General features: G+C 33.2%; 1 protein-coding gene across 1 annotated transcript; it reads left to right on the top strand.

Moving 5' to 3' along the window:
- Positions 1–7,137: 7,137 nt before the first annotated feature.
- LOC123674933 (retinol dehydrogenase 12-like) lies at positions 7,138–10,196 on the top strand. Its single transcript, XM_045610109.1, has 4 exons — positions 7,138–7,379; positions 7,746–8,069; positions 8,913–9,226; positions 9,973–10,196. Exons 1-4 carry the CDS (start codon positions 7,256–7,258, stop codon positions 10,162–10,164), a joined length of 954 nt encoding a protein of 317 aa, XP_045466065.1. The 5' UTR covers positions 7,138–7,255; the 3' UTR covers positions 10,165–10,196.
- The last annotated feature ends 13,290 nt before the right edge of the window (positions 10,197–23,486 follow it).

The raw sequence follows: 23,486 nt of genomic DNA on the forward strand, positions 1-23,486 counted from the left end.
TATGGAGTACTGTGTCATGTAAACATTAGCGAATTACATGATTTTTCCAACACATTTGTTATGTTTTTAGCACTTTTCCAGAACAAATTGTTTGAAGACATGAGAACTACATATGGGTAACTTGACATAGTCCAAGGTTTCGATTTCTTCGTTTTCATTATGAGTCCATAATATATCGGAACCATTTTTGTCTAATCTGAAATATTGAAATAAAACCAAAAAAATCAATCTCCCGATAATGGGTAATCTTCTCTAATTATTGAGAAAGAAAATTTAATTTAACGAATTTTGACGGAATATTCGAACCCTAAGCTAACTAAGGTTGCATAGATTTTTTAAGCTGAGGTACTAAGTTGATTGTGCCACACCTGGTTTGTGTTATTGTTAGAGAAGCGACGAAGTATGAATATCGCTCTGTTTTATCTTAGTAATGTCTTGGATCCATCGATTAAGAAGAAAAATATTCTATTTGTCTCATTTTTATGTTTGTTGATTATTTAGAAGATGCCATTTGAGAAAATGTTTATTTTTGTAGTGATATATAGAGTAGAAATTATTTAAAAGGTTGTACATGAGCTGCTTGTGCTTGAATTTGTTCTTTGAGAGTTTTGTATTTTATGAACAATGTAAAAAAAGCAAATTTATGAAAGAAGTATTGCTGCATAGAGCTAATGCTAAAAAAAATTCCAATCAAACTTAATCCGCTAGTTTTATTAGTTATGAAGTAAGATTGTTGGTGGAAGTAACCAATACTTCAACTGGCTCAAACGAGATAAGACTTGCACCATTGTTAGGAGGCCGGTTTATATAACGACGTCGTTTGTTATTTTTCAATTTACGACTCGGCAAAAGATATACCATAGGTTTTTTATCGTAAAATTGGTTGACACGTACATAAAATATTTATGGTGGTAGATAACTATAGGGAGGGCTTGGATTTAACGAAAACGTAGAAGCATAATCCTAAAACTTCCTCGTGGGTTTTAACGATAACATGTCGGTGAAATACAATGTATTCGTTACAAACATGGAAATGATTAAAAAAAAAACTCCATAAGGAGTTTCATCACTCGATGTAAAACTCAAATTGTCATACTCAACGAAACTTTTAGATCTGATATGATTCCTATTTGCTTCGAAAATACCTGTAGGCATGATGAACGAAACTTCACTGAATTATTCGACCCTGAACCTACCCTGGAAATTACGTGGGTCAAATCCAATTGAAAAACAGACATTTGGGCAAAATAATAGCCTGCCTTCTCCTTGGGAACAAACGCGCAAAAAAGATATTCACAGGGGTATCACCATTCAGTTTGAAACTTGAATATACAGGTTGATTCACGAAGACCGTTGGTTAGAATATCTCAAAGAAAGACTCGAGGTAAATACTCGAAAATTACTGCTGATAAAGAGATGAATTCTTGGAAAATAAACTTCAGATTCGTTCGACTTACGCTTTCACCGGAAATGATCCTTATTTGGTTTTTTGAATCATCAATATTTGTTATTTATAATCACTAATCAGATTACTCATTGGGATTTCTCTCAGAAAATCATTTGTGAGAAAATCTTCAAATTTTCTTGAAAAGGAATTAATTCCAATGTTAATAACTTTGGGATTTTCAAATGAAAATTTCTAATATTCTGCTTCTAGCTGAAGACTAATTCAATTAAAATTACAGGGTGTATTGATTTCAATGTCGAAGTCAGCTTTGACAAAAACCTCAAAACTCAATTTCCTCAAATGAAAACCCATTTTTTTATTAGTCAGGTGGAATCTACGTCAGAAAATAGTGTATAAGTGTACTATTTTTTCAAAATGCTCATTTCTCGAGATATTCCGTAAAGTATAATTTTCTGTTCACAAATTCTATAGTTAGGGTAAGGGTGAAAAAAAAAAACAATTCAATAATGATAAGTTTTACAAATGTTCGATAGGTCCACCAGGATTTGAGAGAGCTTTTGATAGTTTGGAACCTGCCGAAATTCATTGAGCAACGCAATCCGTTGAGGAACGTCTTTTGAAATGCCTCGAGGAAAACGGTGTATGAAAAAACATACGAATATCGTAAGGATTTGTGCCTCTAGCAGGGATTTTCTGACCCTTATAATATATGCTCCAAGTAGATGGAGTCGAATTGAAGCTTATTTCAAATATTTCGTGGTCAAATCAAATTAGAACATATAGCCTGAAGTCATAGGTGAAAAAGGTTACCTCAATATTCATTCCTAAAGATGTCAGTGTTGGTATCAAGAGTTGTATTTTTTCCAATGATGTGTAGAATATTGCGGTAACAGAAACTTGAAGTGAAAAACTGTATTTCCTTCAGCTCAACTTTATTTTCTCTTCATCAAGAGCAAAGAAGTGATTGTTAAAATCGTTTATTTGGGACTTTGTATGATTGAACTTGAACACGGTTTAGAAACATCTAAACAATAACAATTTGATCTGAAAGCAGATATAAGTTTATATTTTCTTCTTTTGTTTCTTACTTTATACATGTTTTATATGTATATCACCATCTTTCGTAGTGAGGCTGGACTCGCAAAAGCACATAGATTTCAGTCTGAAATCGCCTTTCGGTGGTGGCCGACCAGGCCGCGTAAAGAGGAAGAACCTCAAGAAGGGTGCAGGATCTGGTGCTGCTAAGGAGGAAGAAGAAGAGGATATGTACATATAAAACTCTTCCGAAAAAAACTTTCATTATCAAGAGCACAGGATCAGCCATTTCTAACAATGTATTCAATACATACATTGAAATAAATTACTGTGTTGTGATTGGGGTATCGAAAGATTTTTCCTCATTCAAATGAATTCATTTTGAGCTGTTCACTTTCCAATGATTTTGTTGAATATAATAAGAACGTTTTTTTGTCCAAATGTAAAATTTCAGAATTATATTAGTGGGGCTACATGCAGCAAAATGAAGTCCCAAATGCATGAACTCTTGAAGATTTTACCAATGTTTCTACCCTTTCCATTATTCATTTCTTCATCGATTGAATAGGTGTAAAAAGGGATCGTAAAATTTGCTCCCTCAGCCTCAAGTCTAACAGTCCATCTGAAAATATAACATTTCAATCGTTATATGAAGATATGAAAATTTAATGATCGAAGGTCCACTTGGTTCGCTTATGTTAAATGTCAAAATGATGTGAGTGAACATAATAAACTTTTGCGAAAGTAAGGTTCCTCATAAAAAAATACGATTCCGAATGGTCCTGACATTTTGAAGGGATAAAAATAAGTAATTTAAGGATCAAGAACGTATTGAAGAGGTGTTTTAAGTTTTTCCTAGGAGGTATTGATGAATCTATTGACTAATATGATAAATTATAAAAATCTACTATTCGGAATAGAATACGAGAAATCAATATAGTCGATCACCTAAATACTAGTTCAGGAATAATTTACGAATTGAATGTTTTTCACTCCATTTCTCTACGGCCATTGTGAGACCTCTGCTTTGAAAATTGTTTACCCAACAACAAGTGGTTGAGTCCAATCATTCTTGTAATCTATAGTGAAAAAAATTTTTCACTGTGCCCTGAACTACAATAGCTCACCATAAAGTTTTAAAGCGATATCCTTCATCACTAGACTAAACAAAAGTAATATTGAACATTCGCAATTCGTCATGCTATAGACTTGAAGCATAGTTCTATTTTACATGCATATAATTTATTTATATACAGGTTGATTGCTGGCTTAATGTACAACGCTTCAAAGAAGATAGAAGACACCAAAATGAATGGGGAATAGGCGTTTGAATGTTCCCTTAGGATATTGGTTCCAGAGATTTTCGAGAAAATGGAGGATATTTTGCTGATATTTACACGATTTTAATGATGCTCATGCTCCGCCATTTTACTGGAAAAAATATTGAATAATTTCTGGCCCGTACTAAAAAAATGTTATTATTCATAATATATTGTAAACAAAACATTTCAACATTTTTATATTCACTCAATGGAGTCACTATTTTTATAAATACACCTAACTACATCTATTTCCGCTAAGTCAATTCCATTTTATGTTTCATATATGTTATTCGATAAATAATGAAGGTTTCAATCTAATGTGATAATTGTCCGTATCAGAAAGATCATTGAATTTAGTATTTACAGAGTTACAAGAGTAGAAGGTATTCACCTAAAACCCATTTGATATAATTAGGTTTAATTTGTGTTCATGTTAAATTACCTCTATTATGTTATCGAGTGAATATAAAAATGTTGAAATAATTTTCTCTCAATTTGGAATGATTATCGTACAGCATATGCGCTTGTTCCATTAAAAAGTATTTTTGACCCCATTTTTTTTTTACCTTTCTTTGTATTTCTACTCCACATTTTTTCTTGCAAAAGAAAAACAATGACGACTTTTTTAATAGTGCATAATGAACAAGGAGAAATAATTTCACAAATGGTTCTTTTTCGTCCAGAAGTGAGAGCATAAAAGTATACTAGTATGAAAAAGGGAACCAGAGATTTAAGAAAAAATTCATACATCCCTGCTTTCTAATTTTTCAATCTTTCTAATCAATGTAATGTTTGCGAAAATTGCAAAATTCGAAACTCTATCCTAATTTTTTCATTAGATATAAGGAAAGACGAAGAGCAATTAATTTATTAATGTTATTCGAATGAACTTATCCAGTGAGAATTTTTTATAGTAAAGACATTTTAAAATAGTCTCATAACTTATTTCTTGTCGATAAATGATTACTTACATATTGCCCATACTAAAAACAATTTAATGACACTATGAACCCATCTTTACCTAAATCAACTATGAACTAATCTTCACTTAAAACAATTCACGGTTAGAAAAAAAAAACTTCCGTAGTAATTTAAAATGCAAACCTACAGAAAAAAAATCTTCTGCGTAGATAATAAAATAAGCCCCGATTCCGTGAAAATATTTATAATCAAATTGAGGCAATTCGAATGAAGGTAACTTCTGAAGTTTCAATAAATTCCAATTATAGTCGGTGAGCAGTGAAAAGATATTAGAAAGTTTTTCGTTATTTAGGACACAATACGTCAGAAGGTCTTATCCAGAGTCCCAATTTCTAATTTACGAACCCCACGTTCGCTCATTCTTTTGTATTCATTAGATAATGCTAAATTGGTTTTTCATTCGTTTTTCACGAATTAATTTGTTGACGAGGGTTTCGGTAGACACGATTCAATCAAATCTGAACTTTTATTCTCAATTTGAAAGCGGGGTTCCCGTCTAATGGAAAATAATGATGTTCAGTCGCTGGTTCATAGCTTTTGGGAAAAGAATCGAATTTCAAATACTTCGAGGAGACATTTTTGGGGGATGATCATTGATTAGGACGACTGCTGTATTCAATACTTTGTGTTCTTGGGGAAAATAATTCGATCCAGAATTCTGCATGCTACATATTAGCATAGTATATTATACTATGATATTAGATAGGTACCGTTATGGTTTTTTCAAAATAAAAAAAAAATTGAAATAAAAATATAAATATGGGGAAAAACCTATTGATTACTCAATTATTCCAAAATTGAAATATAAAACAAGATTCATAGATAGAAATCTTTTCAAATAATAATAATAATTTATGTTGATATATTCAAAATTAGAATTATGTTTTGCAATATGTCATTTAAAATTATTTCGTAAAGTTAAAATTCAATTAAGTCACATATAAAAAAAAGAAGATTTGATTGATGTAAGTTCTAAATTAAAATACAGTGGTAGCAAATAGTACCATAGACATGACACAGAGGTGGAAAAACTAGGCTGGAAGGAAGATTACGATCGACGATTGGCAGGGAACATTCGAACATAGATGTCAAGGTGAAATTTTGAAAAAAGAAATATGGTTCTGAATTTTGAATTTTAAAATAAAAAATTAGTGACTAGAACCAAGCCCAAATTTTCAAAATTATTGATAGAACTCATATTAATTGGCACCCAACGTGGGGCGCCAATTGATTAAGAGTGAACAGGGTGGGCCAAATTGGACACTTTTGAAGAGGAGGTCCTATTTCTATACTAGTTAGGCGAAAACTGTTGGTGTCTGAGGGCTAATTTTCATGATGAACTCATTGGCGAAAACCGCATCTCCATAGCTTTCACCGTTACATAGTTACCGGGTGACCAGGGTGTTGCCAGGTATTGCTGTAACTTTTCTTCTGTTGAAAGTTTTTATTTCTATTAAAAATTCTTGTAGCAATTTTTACATAGAATTCAATGACGTTATTTGAAATTTCAGCAAACTGATATTTTATGAGATATCGCAATAAATTTCTTTTGAGTAGGACACCCGTATATTTATACAATTTGGATAGAACTTGTAATTACCACTCCAAAAATATAGAATACTTGATATTTTCCTGAAGTCATTTTCGAAGTTCGAAGAAAAACTGAATAACATCAGGAGGGAATGAGTTGAATCAACTTTTGGCAATCTGATAATCCTACCTCAAACATTAAACAAAACATTTACAATAAAATTCGTTAATATTTGAAAAAAAAATTGACACTGTATTTTGCAACCCTCTCACTTTTGATAATCTTAGGAGATTTCGAGGATTTATACGTCGGACGAACGGATTTTTTTTCAAATTCAATTCAATTCAATACTGTGAAAATTCAGGTAGGGTAAAAATTCAGTTTCCTCATTTTCAGAAATTGAATGATTTATTATTTTTGAATTGAAAATTTGTCACAAATTTTCATTTAAAAAATTTGCAACTCTGTAGTGTCGATAATTTTTATTTTAAAAATTTATTATTTTTGAAATGAAAATTTGTAACTCTACAGAGTTATAAATTTTCATTTTGAAAATAATAAATGAGTAAATTCATTATTCAGGCTATTCATTATTCGAAATGAAAAAAAACCGGTATTGAACAAAATATCCATTAATAATCCAATAATGAATTTTATCGTCAAGAATTCAATGTTTTCCATGATATTATGAAAATATCTCTTCTTCATTAATTCTTACAATTCCCACCCATCAAAACATGAAGATATAAGGAAATTTCAACACTGTCCTCGAATACCTAAATCCTGTATATGTTTAATCCATTAATTTTGATTTGTCAGGTGGAAAAAGGAGTAATTAACTTGAAATAATTATTCTATGACGAAATATGTGTTAGGCAAAGGTCATACTTTGTATGAAAAAGCGTTTTAACGAAACCAGGAATTTAGTTATTGTGAAACTCCCTACCGTTATATGAAAAAAATTTAATCCGAAGAAAAATGTTTCAAATCATTCTGATAGTTTCGCTCATCTTCATATTGTATCGGTGGTTGACTGGCACGAGATCTGATAGTGTCTGTTGTTTAGTGGGGAAAACTGCTATTGTGACAGGAGGAAACGGTGGTATATATAGCTAAACTGAATTTTTTTTTTAATAGTAATTTTTCTATCATAAGCCGAAGGTCGTATTAGCTCACACGAGATGAAATTAAAAAACATTTTATCAATATTTTCCTTTATTTTCAATATAACGTGACCAAAGTGTATTTGGATTTAGTATTTTAAAGGTTAACAAAGTACGCCAAAAGTTCTTCCGACCCTCAAGCGTTCGAAAACTCGCTCCTTCGTCGCTCGTTTTCGAATTTCGCATTCGTGTGGAAATGGAAGCCTATTCTGCAACTTGATTTAGAATATACTCTCTCGCAATCAAAGATCAAAAGGATGCTGTGAAAGCATGAATTATGAAGTAATGAATTTTTTAATTTTCAGGAATTGGGTTTGCTATTGTCCTCCTTTTAGCTTCTAGAGGATGTAGGGTCATAATAGCAGATAAAACAAATGCAGAAGCATCAGTGAAAAAAATCAAGCAACTCAGTAAAAACAGTAATATAATCGCAAAACACTTAGATCTATCTTCATTCGCTTCCATTCGAAAATTCGCAGAGGACATCAACATTTCAGAAAAAAAAATTCATATCCTTATAAATAACGCTGGTATCAATTCTTCTAATGATTATAGAACTGAAGATGGAATATCTAGTGCGATGCAAGTTAATTATCTAGGACCATTTTTGCTGACACATCTTCTGGTGGGTGAGTAGCATTAAATTGAAAGTACAACTTTTTCACAACTTTTGTAATAACGGTCGCCCCTCTTAATATATTACCCTGTATATTTCGAAAACTGTTCATATCAAAGGAAATACTGTTTGAAATTATAATAGTGTACTCAAACAGAAGGTAACGACAAAAAATTGGCAAATTCTACTGAGAATTTTTTTAATTACAGGTTGAATTATGAACTAAATGAATTTCATTTCGAATAATGTTTAACACAACCCTTATCTAAAAATTTTTTCTTATTAAAAAGCAGTATAAAATTATTTTCTTATGAACAAGCATTATTTATCCAGTAATAGTGTTTCATTCAAGATATTTTTTTACGAGAAATGTTGATTTGAAGAAATTAATTTTCCAACTGACTGCCTCGGTAGTGCAGTGGTCTGTGGTGCCGAAGGTACCGGGTTCGAATCCTTGCTAGGTCAAAGATGTTGTACATGTCTGATGATGGTAAAATTCCAACTTCGATACCCTGTATTTCAAAAACTAGTCATATGATTTAGTTGGACCTCGTTGAATTTCTTCATATTCTACAAAATATAAAAATTCAGAAAAATTAACTGGTAACAATTTTTCCCTTGGGCTGCTTCTTGGTCCTTTAGTTCGTCAAATATTCTGTCAATTGTGATTAAATTGAGGGTGCAATATGCGCATGAAAGAACGAATCGCTGTTATTGAATCCATCCTCAAATTTCAGTCTGTCGGTTTTTCACTAAACACGTTCAATTTCGAACGGAAAAAACCAAATCAAATCAAAATTCAAGATGAATAATATCCTAATAATCAATAATTAATTTAATAATTAATACCTTTCAGATCGCCTCAAGGAGGCAGAAGGAGCTAGAGTTGTTTTTGTCGGATCAGTATTGGCCCTTTTCAATAACCTGTCTGTTGAAAACTTGACTGGATTCGATCCATCCAAGGAAGTTTTCTGGCTTAATATTCTATATGGAAATTCCAAGGCTGGCAATATCTTAGCAGCTCAAGAATTCGGGAAAAAATTGAAGAAATACAATATAGCAGCATTTGCAGCCGATCCTGGAATTAATAGAACTAACATCTTTGATGTCAAAGACGAAACTTTGTTATATAAAGTTGTGAGGATGGTCATTTTATGGATTGCTGGACATGTAAGTATTGAGATATTTTCAGAGTTTTCCATGGTATACTCACTAATCCCATCATCTTTTGAATACCTTCGCAATTTCTTAATCCCGTATCAAACTAGGCCTTTTTTTATGGATTTAGTCCTTACTTGATGAAAATTCATATTGATTTGATAAAATAAAAAGAAATTTGTTTTCCACAAATTGGGAATATAGGGTTATATTTATTTTTATTGAATCCAACCTTTTTCGTGTCTATTTTGACGCTTATTTTCATGTCTATTTATGGGATGTTCTCTAACACGATGGAAGTGTGTTTTTTTGACACTTTTTTCAGGGCCGATTATAGTGCTACAAACTAAAACGAAGATGTCGTTGAGATTATTCTTTGGTTTTTCATGAATATTTGGAAGATTATATTTTCTGCATTAACACAATTATACAACAAAACTTTTGTACTACATCCATCTACTACATAATATTGCATTTATGCCACGGATTCTATATCTATGTTTCTGAACATCTAAATCTACTTTCACTTTTCAGTGGGCAAAGTGGTACCTACCTATCTAATAATATCATAATACTTCATACTGCATATTTCCGTGTTGGCTGCTGCATTTCTTCTCTACTGGTCTACAAGTCATTATATATAATTACCAAGATTTTCCCATTGAGTAGTTCATTCAAGAACGTTGTGAATGTTATGCTCTATTTTTCTTCGTTCGGTAGGAATTAAATTAATTATTTTTTAATTTTGACATTTTCAGAAACCTATAGTTGGAGCACAGACTGCGTTTCACCTGGCAACTAGTGATGAAATGGAAGGAACAACTGGCGGATATTACTTCCAATGCAAACGCTGGATTAAGCCATGGAAAATGAATGATCCAGATTTTTGCGAACAGATCTGGAAAAAAAGTGAGATTCTGGTAAAACTAAATCCTCATGAAATATTATGACCTATTTTCCAATAAATTTTATGATATATTTATATATTATTTATTTAATATCAACATTCACATTGCTATATTAATATTCACTCTTTTCAAACAAAGGGTTTGTGGTGCCATGTTTATAGTAATTTTTTCTAAATTATTCGAGAAATCTTTCAATTGCTTCTGTACAATTTAGAAACACACAGGAAGCAGAACAATCAGATAAACCATTATTTTGAATTCCAATGCGGCCACCCACTAGTTGATTTGATATGAAAAATGAAAAATATTATAATATAATGGAATGCGGTAAGGAATAATAAAACTTCTTATATTTCCAAAAAAGGATAAGTTGTAAATGGTGAAATGAAATCGTTTCTCGTATATTTTGCATTCCATTCTGAGGAATCAACATTCTGATTATTGGAGAATTGAAAACAAAACCAATCACGAAGCCGCCCCAAGTGGCAATAAAATTCGGAAACGTTTAGCAAAGTCAACGCCAACAAGTCGTTTTTTAGCGTCTACTTGTGAACATCACTATGTGGGGATTATGCAGCATCTTCTTATTTATGAGTAGAATGCATTATGCGTCACCGTTGATGGTTTTTCATTATTATTTGTTGGTATTCCTTCCTGTTGTGGCTGAGCGAATTGAATCTCATTTGAACTTTTCATTTCAACGCATGCGATTTTTGTTGATCAAGCCTTAATGCCACCCTTGAATATACACACTGTATATTACTCGACTGGAAAACAGCAGTTTATAGACCAGAATCTTCATAATAACATCAGGCATCCCCTTAATTCCATTGAATAATGGCAATTCTCTTTGTTGAACTCAACCTATAAAGTGACATCGAACCTAGCAGCACTAGTTATTGTGTCGAATTCACACAGTGTCATAAGCAAGTTACGGGGTTGTAAACCAGTTTTATTAGAATCACCATGCGTTTTCAACTCGAAAAGAATTTTACGGAGCACCCTTATAGCAAGTACTCCCAGAATTAAAGTAATAAAGTGCCAGGTTTCCTGGTGTAGTTTCGGGAATAAAAGCTCGTAAATATTCAGGCTGAAATTGAATTGAATCGGTTATAGATTCGAGTAAATGTGGGGTGAATTTACGACAGGCAGCGTTCGCAAGGAGGCTGATTTAGATTTAGAATGGGGATGATGGGATGTTGACTAAGTGGTGGAAAAACTGATGAGGAAGTGAACCTTATTGGCATTATCAACTGAAATCTATTCCCTTGAAAACGCTGTATAGGTGGAGTTACCCGAAAGGCTGGTAGCTATACTTGAACTGAAAGAGAAAGAATCAGGGTAGATACATGAAAATTGCAAAAGCAGTGAGGAATAGTTTAGAGTTTGAATTTTTGCCTTTTTTTCAGATTTTTCAGGCCACTTATAAAATATATGTATGCTGTAATTTGAAAATCTTGTGTTTTGAAGAATTTGAGTTGTCCAAGTTCATGATTTTTTCATGAATATCCTGTATATTTTCCGTCCAAACCGCCAACAATAAAAGTTTTTCTCTAAAAGAACTGTTTCTGCAAAAATATTCAAAAAGTGCGAGTCTCGTCGCTACCATTTTTTTCATAAGAATCCCATTAACTCATGTACCATTGAGTTTATACAGAAGTTATGGAATAACAGACCAATTGAAAAGTCCGCGGTCTACCATAGTGAATCACATATTTTTAGCGAAATTTGATTTTAATATTCAACATAGTTGCCATCGAGGGCTATACAGCGATTAAAGCGATCTTTCAACTTTTCGATACCATTTTTGTAGTACGATTTGTCTTTCGCTTCGAAATAGGCCTCAGTTTCGGCGATTGCTTCTTCATTGACGCTAAATTTCTTTCGAGCGAGCTTTCTTTTGAAGTCTGAAAACAGGAAAAAGTCGCTGGGGGCCAGATCTGCCTTTTTCTTTCCTCCAATGGGTTCGATTTTTAACGATTTCATACTTCAAACAATCCAATAACACGCTATATAATAATCGCTGTTGATGGTCTGGCCCTTTTGGAGGTAATCAATGAATATTATACCTTGCGCATCCCAGAATACTGCTGCCATAACCTTGTCAGCTGACTGTTGTGTTTTTCCTTGCTTTGGATTCGGATCATCGTGTGCAGTCTACTCAGCTAACTGTCGATTGGACTCCGGAGTGAAATGATGTAGCCATGTTTCATCCATTGTCACATATCGACGCACAAATTCAGGTTTATTGCTTTTAAACAGCTTCAAACACTGCTCAGAATCATTAACACATTGTTGCTTCTGATCGATTGTGAGCTCGCGCGACACCCATTTTGCACACAGCTTTTTCATGTATAAATATTCGTGAATGATAAGATGTACACGTTCAGATGATATCTTCACAATGTCTGCTACCTCGATCAACGTCACTTTTAGGTCATTCAAAATTATTTTGTGAACTTTTTCATTTTTTTGTCGGTGACTGCCTCTTTTGGGCGCCCACTACGTTCGCCGTCTTCGGTGCTCATTTCACCACGTTTAAACTTAGCATTCCAATCAATGATGGTTGATTTTCCTGGTGCAGACCCCGGAAACTCTTTATCAAGCCAAGATTTTGCTTCAACTGTTTTTCTCAAAAAGCAATATTTCATCAGAGCACGAAATTTTTTTGTTTCATCTCTCTTCAAATAACAAAAGTAGCTACACTCACAACGCAATATCTCATAAACTAACTAAAAATCATATAGATTCAATACTAGAACCGTCAACTGTGCATCAGACCGAGGACTTTTCAATTGGCTTAATATTGCTGAAATTGTCATCAAATAAGCTACTTAATCATGCAATAATATACTGGATGTGCCATTTGAAATAAAAAAGTAGTAGTCTGTTTCCGGTATAACCGGAAGTTGGAGATGTCTGAAAATATTCTGGGGATAACGATCATCGCTTCAAACCCTAACATGCACATTTTCAGCACAAAGTTATGATTAGTTTCAAATAAACGTTTAATAGGTCATTGCGGTGAATCACTTGTTTGAGGTAATTTAAATCCATAATGTTCTCCATCTAACAGTTGAAACTATTACAAATACTCTGAAAGATTCAAATCAATGTTTATAATTCAATTTATTTTCGTCTCAGAAACATTTTGTGGAAGTAACTCTGTAATTCATAAGAATTTGTGCGCTCGGATGAGACATTCAGAAAATTGCTCATAAAATCCTCAACAATTTAGCATATTGCTTTCCATAGAATGGGGTGAAAACGGTTTCCACGAAGATTTCATAGGGCCATATAAGAAATCGCTCTAAGTCAACCCCGGCACTAAAATTTCCACTTCATCCTAGTCGGCGTTGCTGTGCAATTAAAGTGCCTAAAGTAGGCCGCGTAATTGTCTTGAGCGTCGGTAAACTTATTCGGAATTAATACAGTAGGCTTTTAGCGTTTTAAAGGGATGTTTAGATATCTTGCCGCATTCAACCCTTTTTGTTATTAACGAAGCATTTTCATCGACATAAATGAAAGTCAGTGTTATTCACTGGATGGCGAGTCACCTTCGACTGAGCACTTCTCTAATTTATGAAATAGCTTTTCCACTCAACGAAGCTCTTATTTCGAACATTAGTTATTTGATGTATAAGATCTTTCGATAAAAGGAAGGAGAGCCATCTGACTTTGAGGTTGTGTATCCCAATTTGATGCGTCAACCGCATATGATATATGAATCTCATTGCATAATATGTATATCTATAACATCATCTACATATGAAAAAAAATTAAAATATGCGTTCTATTGAAATAAATATTTTTCGTATTCAATTCAACATTGGGAAAGCAAAAAATAAAGGAAATGAGAACACTATCAAAACTCTAAATTCAATCGAAATGACATAATGTATAGTTCTTCCAAAATTTCTTGAACCACTATATAGAAACGCTTGTCCAGATGTTCGTTAAATCTCATGCCGTAACAACTTTTTATCTACTCCTTTCGCTTTTGATCAATTAATAGTACCTATTAACAAAAAGCGTGAGTTATAATAAGTCACTATAACTATGACTATAATAAATCTGAAAAGATGAATCTGTGCTTTTATATTTCTCTGCTTGTATTCGATTGGCCGAAAGGGAAAATTCCATTGTTTTCATTGAGGGGAGGAATTTCACTTTAATAATTTTGACGTTTTCAAATCAAGTTGATACCAAATTATTGTGAATGTTTTTCTGAAAAAGATTAATTGAGATAGTGGAGATGAAATATTATATACAACTTCAGAAGACAAGTAGCTGATGTTACCATAGAGAATTTCTTGCCAGAAAAATTTAAAAAATATAATAGTGTTCACAAAAATTTTTAAGATTGGTGTACAAATAAAAACATTAATTCATCGTTAACAGAGAATGTTTTTTCAGAATATTTTAGTGAACTTAGTACTAAATATAAAGCATCATCTGTATGGACTTTCCTTAGACTATATATACTTATGCAGTCAGCAGTCTAAGGGACTTTCCCCTCCATGCTAAGAAGCACACTCAATATGAATAATGGTATCAACATATAGATTTTTTTTAAATTACGTGCGTTTCTTGAATGTCAATCAGAGAAACTAAGAAGGCAAAAAATTGTACTGGTTATGTAAATTTACACTTTATTTTATTAATAAACAAAATGAGTAATTACAATTAACTAAAATTTGCATAGGATTGTTTAGAAAATTTTTAAACCTAACTCTACAGTATTATAGAGTTTATTTATGTAGAATTCTGAATAAACTCTTTTATTATTATTATTGTTGTTATAGGCAACTTTGATGGTTTGTCGATAAAGTTATATTTCTGTACTTGTATGTTGATATTTATTGTTACAGTCGTAGATAAAGTATAGTATTTAACTTCCTTTAATGGTCTTAACTCACTTGATGAAATGCAAACTTCATCTGCGTAAGTTATGATCTATATTACCGCTCGTTGAATAATATACTATTAAACCATAGAGTTGAAAATATTATTAACGAGATTGTATTCGACTCTGATGGCGATTCTCTCAGATAATTCGGATAACGGTAAGTTATGTGTGTTAAACGCAATTTGATTATTTAGAATAATCTTCAGTTATTGACTGTTCATCAGTTTTTCATTAAAATGCAAACTTCTGCCGTTTATAATTGTAACATAGCCTTTCATTGTTCTTTCCAAAAAAGTCTCGAATATAATAAACGGAAACAATTAAAAATGGAAAACTTGGAACAATATAAAAACTAGCATGGCAGGGGCTCAGATATTGAAGATATTTGGTTCGTATAATTGGAGTTAGAGGTACAAGAAAATAAACTATTGTATCAGAAAACAAAAACCTGAAAATTATTGCTTATCTTAGCCAGAATCACTTAAAAGAACGTTTCACATCCAAGTGATGAGTTTCTTGAGTTGTTCCCTCATTCAGTGGTCCCTCTGACCCTGAGAAAATTTTTTCATGGAATTCGTGAACACAGATTTTTAGTACTGAAACATAATATTATTTTTATAGCTTCAGATCAGTTTCAACCATAACTTGATCGATGATGCAGGGTAGGTAATGTGGAATAAATCTTGTTAAATTTTCTATACGCGTTACATATCCCCAGAATATGGGTTTAAGCCCAATCATAGCCTGCTTTCAATACGTGCCACCCACGCACATATTGTTATGCCACGTTTTCCGTCGATAATCCGATAATTCTCGTTCACCATGAAAAAGCAAGAACACGTCTGGAGGCTAAAACAATAATGTTTCCGTCGACAAGCCTCAACTGAATACATGAAGTTGATTTCTGAGCAAAATCGAAGCGTTAACAGGAATCATGCCCGTTGTCAAGTAAATCGAAGCTGCCATTGGCTTTCAGTTTGGCAGGCGAGCCGGATTAGGCGGAAGTATTTTCCAGGCTTTTTCCGATGTGCAGGGTCGTATCAACAGGTAGAATGTATTCATTTTTTCAATTCGAAATTGTTTATAATAATTTGTTTTCATATGCCAAATTTATAGCAGTAAACAAAGATAATTTCTTACAAATATTGATAATTCTGTTACATTACACGAAATCACCCCTCACTCAATAAGTCTCGGGCCCAGTTAAAACACCATTTTTCTAAAAACTACGACTTTTTTCGTTAACATAGGCATACATGTACTCCAACGTTGCTCTTAATTTTCAATGCCTTTTTGCTTTCGAAATAGACGTCGGCAGTCACTTCTTAATTACAGCCAGTTTTTTTCTGTGGAGCATTATTTTGAGGTTTGCAAAAAGCCTGTTATAACTAGGGGATAGATCTGGAGAATATGCTAGGTCGTCAAGCAGTTGAAAGTGCAATTCGTTCATCGATTTGTGACAAGGAGGATTGTCATGATGTATAGAATTTTTTTTCATTATAGGACGTTTTGCTAATTTCTGCACTCAATCGATCCAATAACGTTATATTATATTCACTGTTGATGGTTTCACGTTTGTTAAGTTAGTCAATGAACAATATACCATGTATTTCCAAAACTACAGATTCCATAACTCTGCCAGCTGATATTTGAGATTTTGGTCTCTTTCGAACTTTTTTGAATTGAATAGCTTATCGCAAATCCGTTATTTTTAAGATCAATATATAGTCTTCATCGATGTGGGATTATATTTCAGCGATGTACGCTCATACTTTCGATATTGTAAATTAAAATTTATGCTCCATCTCTATTCTCATGAAATAATTCAACTTTTATGGATCTATCAGTTATGTGGATTTTAATTTTTCTAGCTATTATGTTAATGATAGATAGATGTTAGAAGAATTATGAATTTTCAATTCGGAATGTAAATCCTGATTTACAAAAGGTAGAACCCTGTTTCACAAATGGTAGATTTTTCCAATTGAGAAAATCAATTTCCAAAGGAATGAAACAGCATCCTAACAAGATAAGATAAGATAAGAAAATACTTCGAAGAACAGAAGGAATTCAGATCGCCGAAAAAATTTGGTGAATTCGCCATCCTCTCGAATCAATTTCAATGAATTTACCATTATTACGTCAATATAATATGTATTGGACGTCTATCATGTGAAACTGACGAAACCTAAAATAAAATGTTAACGCCAAAATATAAGAGGGTGATTTTATAAAGTAGTCTTTCATCACATTCAAATTTGACTGCTTTGAAAATGATTGTCGAATCAATTTTTCAAATTCTGGAGCAAGGAAAAATTCAGAATAGTCGAAGATTAGTTTAAAATTCGTGGGAAATAGGACTCTGAGTGAAATAATTGCTTGATTAAATGTCAGTATATTGTATAGTCCCTCTTGGGAGTATAAAAAAAAAGAGGGAACCATTTTTTTTATATATTTTTTGTAATTACCAATATAAATGAAAAATACGGTAGTTAGGAAGATAGTTTGATATTGGCGAAATTATAGAAATGATACATTTCTGTTTAGTTTCATTTCAAACTCACGATTCAACAAGGGAAAAAACTTAAAAGAAAACATAAGACAAATATTTACAAAACAAAACGGCATTGTGCTGAAATCATTTGAATGAATGGAATAAATAGGTGGGAGGCCTAAACAAGAAATTCAGTGAAAAACTTCCATTAAGTAGGCACAGTTCACTTTTAGGTGGTGCTTACTCTTTAACGGACATACCTAAAAACCTGATATTTCCAGAGAAGCTTCGGATCTGAAATGCCATAGTTGGGTTCAGTAATGAACAAAATCCCACTAGAAGCTCCATAGATATGGGCATTCCAAAGAAAATCTTGATTGAAGATCGGATCGAGATTTTTGTGTATATTAATCAATCAATCAATAAAATTTATTCCAATATTATGACTATTTTATTTTCGATCAAAACTTCTTAATGATGGCCTCTTCAGAAACATATTCAAGAATTATGAGAAAATCCTGATATTTCAGCGACGACAATAGATCCCACTAAGTTAAGATGTTGTCAGTAATATAGAATAACAATTATTATCATTGCTTTAACCAGCATTGGTTATTACTTCATAATTTTCTTTTTTTTCATTTGAATTAACGTGTCTCAGCAGCTAGGCCATTGACACAAGGTACAATGTACTTATCCTCTAGGCATAACAAATAATACAGTTCATAAAAAATTCACAAAAAAGGAAACATTGAACTAAAATGATAACAATCAAATTTGATTATACAGTTGACAATCTTTCAGAAATTGAATTGATGCCTCGATTTTAGTTATCGAGGTGAGATTTTCTCTTAGATTATCTTTTAGTCCTTTTCGACGACGGAGTCCACCATAATGTGGACATCGAGATAGAAGTGTTCTACACTTAAAAAGGTGTCACAACAGTAATCGCACATAGGAGGTACATTTGATGACATCAAGTAGCCGTGTGTCAGCTTGGTATGTGATATTCTTAATCTCCTCATAACAATTTGGTCTTTTCAAATCAAAATATTCCGAAATCAAATATAAAAACAATTTCACGAAATGTACCAGCTTTCAAAAAATATTTGTATGCAATTCTATAACAATGTTTGTAGTAGTTTCGGCAAAATTGTAAAAAATGTGTGAAAATTTTTTTTCTTCAACGCCCTTTATCTTGAATACGGATAGCGCTTCGAAAATTTTTTATTGAGCAAACCTCAATTATTTTTCAGTTTTCTACCTATCCTAGAGACCTTTTTTTGAAACACCCTGCATATTCGAATTTTGAAAATTTATTCTGAAGGTAAAATTCACCTTTGCAACCTATAAAAATATCGAGTCCGATTCTGACGTGAAAATATTTTCTCATTTCTTTTGAGTGACAGTGGAGTTCGATGCGAATCTGTTTCCCCCGGAACGTGTATTATTATCCATATCGTGTTCCGTTTTAATGGTTCACTAAATGCCTGGCATTTCATCTTACGCACATTCCGTCAACTCATGACGGATCAAATATTTTCACGGGTATTTGTGCTACACACATAACGATTCTTATGCACGCTCTGGTTGGTGTAATTCACCTCCTCTACGATTTTATGTTTTGGGGGTAAAACCTGCAGGGAATGAAAGGAAAAAGATCGGGGGGTAGGCACAATGATGTATTGTGTTGATTCGGGGATTTGGGGGCAAATTGTGCGCCTTCGATAAAGTCTGTTCGACAGGAAGCAGGCTGATAAAAGAATTCCCGTCATTTTTGTCGTGATACCTAATATGGAAATGAAGGTTAACATAATAATACCAAAATCGTATATTTTTTCGATTCGGTATCATTAGAGGAAGGATCTCAGCAATTTGAACTGCTCAAACTAGATTGGCAGGACGTAACTGAGATTTTTTTGACAGGTGGAATGAAGATTTGAGATTACTTTCACCTTGTAATTTGAACGTTGCAGAGGTGTCTTAGAAAGGAATAGAGACTTTAATTTTCTCTTTCTTCTGACCATCCGGAAGCTAACAATGCAGCCTTGGTGTATTCGATCCCAATAAGGAAGATTCCCCTTTACATTCATTGATACCTAAATTTTTCTATATTGTTATTGTTACTTCATTACAAGAGGTCATGATTATGTTGCTTCAGAGAAATTAACTCGTTCTATACTCGTATTGTAAAGTAATAACCATATCTCTTAGAGTTTTCAGTATGAAGAAGGACGTAGAAATATACTCAATTATATTTTTGGTATGCTAGTCGCCTATGCTGAGGTTAGTAATTAATGTTCAAAATGTCAGGAATTGCCAACCATCAGCAATCATGTTCAGAACTAATAATATGTTGGGCCTCCATGAGGTCTTATTTTCTCAGAAACACGTCTGGGCATACTGCTAATGGTAAGATCGGTTTCCTACTGAGGTTCCTCATTCCAGGCTACTTGTATCTGGTGTTGCTAGATTCAGTTGAGGAGATGTAAACGAAGTAATCTTCTTCCCATAATGTCTAAGGCGTGTTCAATGGGTTAAATGTCGGAAGATCTAGGGGGCTAAGGCAACAAATACACTCGATTGTCTTCAAAATGGGACAGCGTATTTCTGACTATAATATGGTTATGCATTATCTTGGTGGAAAAATGGGTCGGTAAGAGTTCTTATAGAAAGCAGAACATGTGATTCCACTATCTTCTGAACCTTACACACGTTGGCAATGTTGCCTCTGATGAACACCAAAGGTAGTATGCTCCCATATGCAATAGCTCTTCATAAAGTTATTGCAACAGTGTGATACAAATCGCTTTTTCTTAGAAAGTTTTCGGACAGATTTCTTCAGGTCACTGTAAACATCAATACATCTTCGGAAAGACTTTAGCAAAATCCATTTTCAACCATGAATGAAAAAAATGTGTCTAAGCTTATAGCAGCTTCTGAAAGCTAAATTCACAAAAAATATCAAGTTCGATTCCTCTAGAATTCTATTTCGCTGAATCAAATTAGTAATGCACAAAATGGTGGAGGATCTACCTGGAAGTTCTATCAACTAGGTAGTATACATATTGAATCTACGAATTTTATAGAAAGTAGCCAGTGACTCCATGTTCCTTCTCGACTCTGTTGACATAGACTTAAGATATTAGTTGTATTCGATAATTTTCTCCAAATATCAGGGTAATTTATTTCATTCGATTTTGTATCTGTAAAATAAACTATACCGCAAATAGGTATTAGGTAAGTTATTTTTATTGCGTTGAGTGTATATCCATACCGGACTTTCATTCTTGTCTCTTGAATAAAAAATCTACAATTATCTCTAAGATAAATCGGTTAGGTATAATTAGATTATAAGTGCCTCATTGGAAGAACTTAAAAAAATCAAGAAAGCCCTGACGTGAAATCAGGAGCATTTGAGCGATTGGTCGAATTCGCATTCATGGCATTCCTCGCATGTAGATCCGCATGTAGATTTTTGAATTTCTATTTAATCGGAAGGTATTTTTGCATATATCAATGAAAAAAATTCCATATAAATCTAATTCCTTAACCATCTAACGGATTTCGACCATTCGATCTCATTCGAAACATGAATCTACCCTTAAACTCTATCACATTCGGTTCGACATTTATTTTTTACAAGCCACCTGGTCGGATGTAGAATCAATTTTGATCTCGAATTCTTCATCAGTTAATTGCCGAACCAAACCGTATGAGACTATTCACGGATTAATATACAAAAAGAGACTGACATTTTGGCGAAATGATAGCCTTCCCTTTCCTAAGGGCAAGCACGAAAAGAAGAAAAATAGAAATTTATATTTCGAAAAAATCAGTCAATCGACCAAGTCGAGAAAATGACGAGACTGCAAATTATTATCAAATAACAGGAGCATTGAAGTGAAATCTGTAACGGAGCTCTAAGTGAGTTTCTACGTCACCCATCTTCCTCGGTAGTAGATATCAACCCCTAGGGTTGATTTCGAACATCCTAATTTCGTGAGGAATGTTAAAAGTATCGGAAAAAAGACGTTACCCTGAATTAGAAGTGCCATTCGACTGAAATATATTGCCTCCCTCTAATTCGATAGCATTCCACACTTCTCCCCTAACTTTGAAAGAAACGTCACTTTATGATATAGGCAATATGGGGATTATGAGCTGAAACACTAATGGTGGATATCATGAAAGCAGCTAACTTGCGTCTTCATCCCATATTTATATCACTTGATATCGTGAGGGGGGAAAGCCAGATCTTTCAAATTTTATTTCCGATCACTCAGAGATATGTATCAGGTCAGCAGAATATCAGAACAAATTTTGACTCCAGTTTCCACAAAACTTTGATCGGAAACTGGTTGATTGTAGTTTGAATTCTATGATGGATCTAAAAATTCAACTTAACTTCTACTTCAATTTCAAATTCGTGTAATTCTTTCACAAAATTTCTTATGAATTTTCAAACCGTTTCAATTGAATATAATTGAATAAAGATATTAAGATATTAACCACCAACATTTAACACAAGTAGGTGGCCCGAAAGATATTCTTCAGTTCAGAGGATTATTAGGTAAAAAAACTCAAGTTATTTCATGCATGTGGAAGGTATAGCTCACATTATAATGAACTGTGACATGATATTGCAACAACGAAAAGGCTTTGAAGTTTTTTGACCAACATTGCTGGAAATTTTTAACTAGTCAAAGTGAACAAAATTTTAAAAATATTAAACAAAAGATCTGGGGCATGATAGAGACAACCAAACAACAGAACAGAACTGGCCAAAAGAATAACATTTGGATGAGCAGCCTATGACTCCATGATACCTTCTTAAGCGATATCCAATTATACTGAAAAAAAGACTTTTAACGTGTGTGTTCTGCCTGTTCTCACCTAAAAATCTGTAACCCTGTTCAAAACATCGTCACAAAAATTACAAAAAACGCAACACAGGTTGGAAAGTTCTATGCTGGAATAAGTTCAAGGGATAGATTCCGTGATGAGGAGATTCACAAGAGAACAGGCGTTGAAGATATTCTGGAGAGAATTGCAAGTACTAAGTAAAGGCGAGCAGAACATATTGCAAGATCGCAATTAGACAAGGAAAATTCTGGAATGGCGACCAAGATCGTATAAACGAAGGCGAGGCCAACCTCCAACGAAATGGACCAACAATCTGAAAAGAACGAACACTAACTAGATGACAACCGCCATCTAAAGAAAAAACGAAATGCCTGTAGGAGGTCTTTGTTCAGCAGTGGACGTTTCAGGACTGAATGATGATGATGAAAAAAAGATTGAGGCATTTTATAGTGATAATAAATCACACAACACCAGGGGGGGGCTGCACTCCCTCCTAAAATTTTGCCCCCTCCTCATAAAATTTGACATACAAATTTTTAATTACAAGATTAGCAGAACTATAATTACGCCCCCTAAAAAACTTCGGCCCCTCCTAGGCCACATCTGTTTTTGAAACTGGCGTCGCCACTGGACTGTGAATATAACCTGAAAGCTCCAAAACGTCATGAATCTTTGTACTTTGAACATTGCACTATTCAGATTATTAACCTCTTTTGGATATTTATCAAGTATCAATTGGATATTCAATATTCAAACTTCATCTATTATTTTTTCACGATTAATAATAGATTCAAAAATACCCACTGCTTGTCCAAACAGGATAGTTATGTACATATAATCATCGACAATACCTCGTTGTGCAAACAAATTATGATTAAATGCACATATATTAGCAATCCACGAAGAATCTTTTATAAACGGAACAGCTTTTATAGCCCATTTTGAATATATTCAAGTCTTCAGAGTCGACAAAAACATATTACCGTAGGAAATTGAATAAACATAGGTGGTTTATCTACCCATTAGACAAAATATATAACTCTAACATCTCCATTTTCTATAACAGATTTCTCATCCCGTTCGTTGTCTACACCA

This window comes from Harmonia axyridis, chromosome 3, assembly GCF_914767665.1.
Source record: "Harmonia axyridis chromosome 3, icHarAxyr1.1, whole genome shotgun sequence".
Lineage (NCBI taxonomy): Eukaryota > Metazoa > Arthropoda > Insecta > Coleoptera > Coccinellidae > Harmonia > Harmonia axyridis.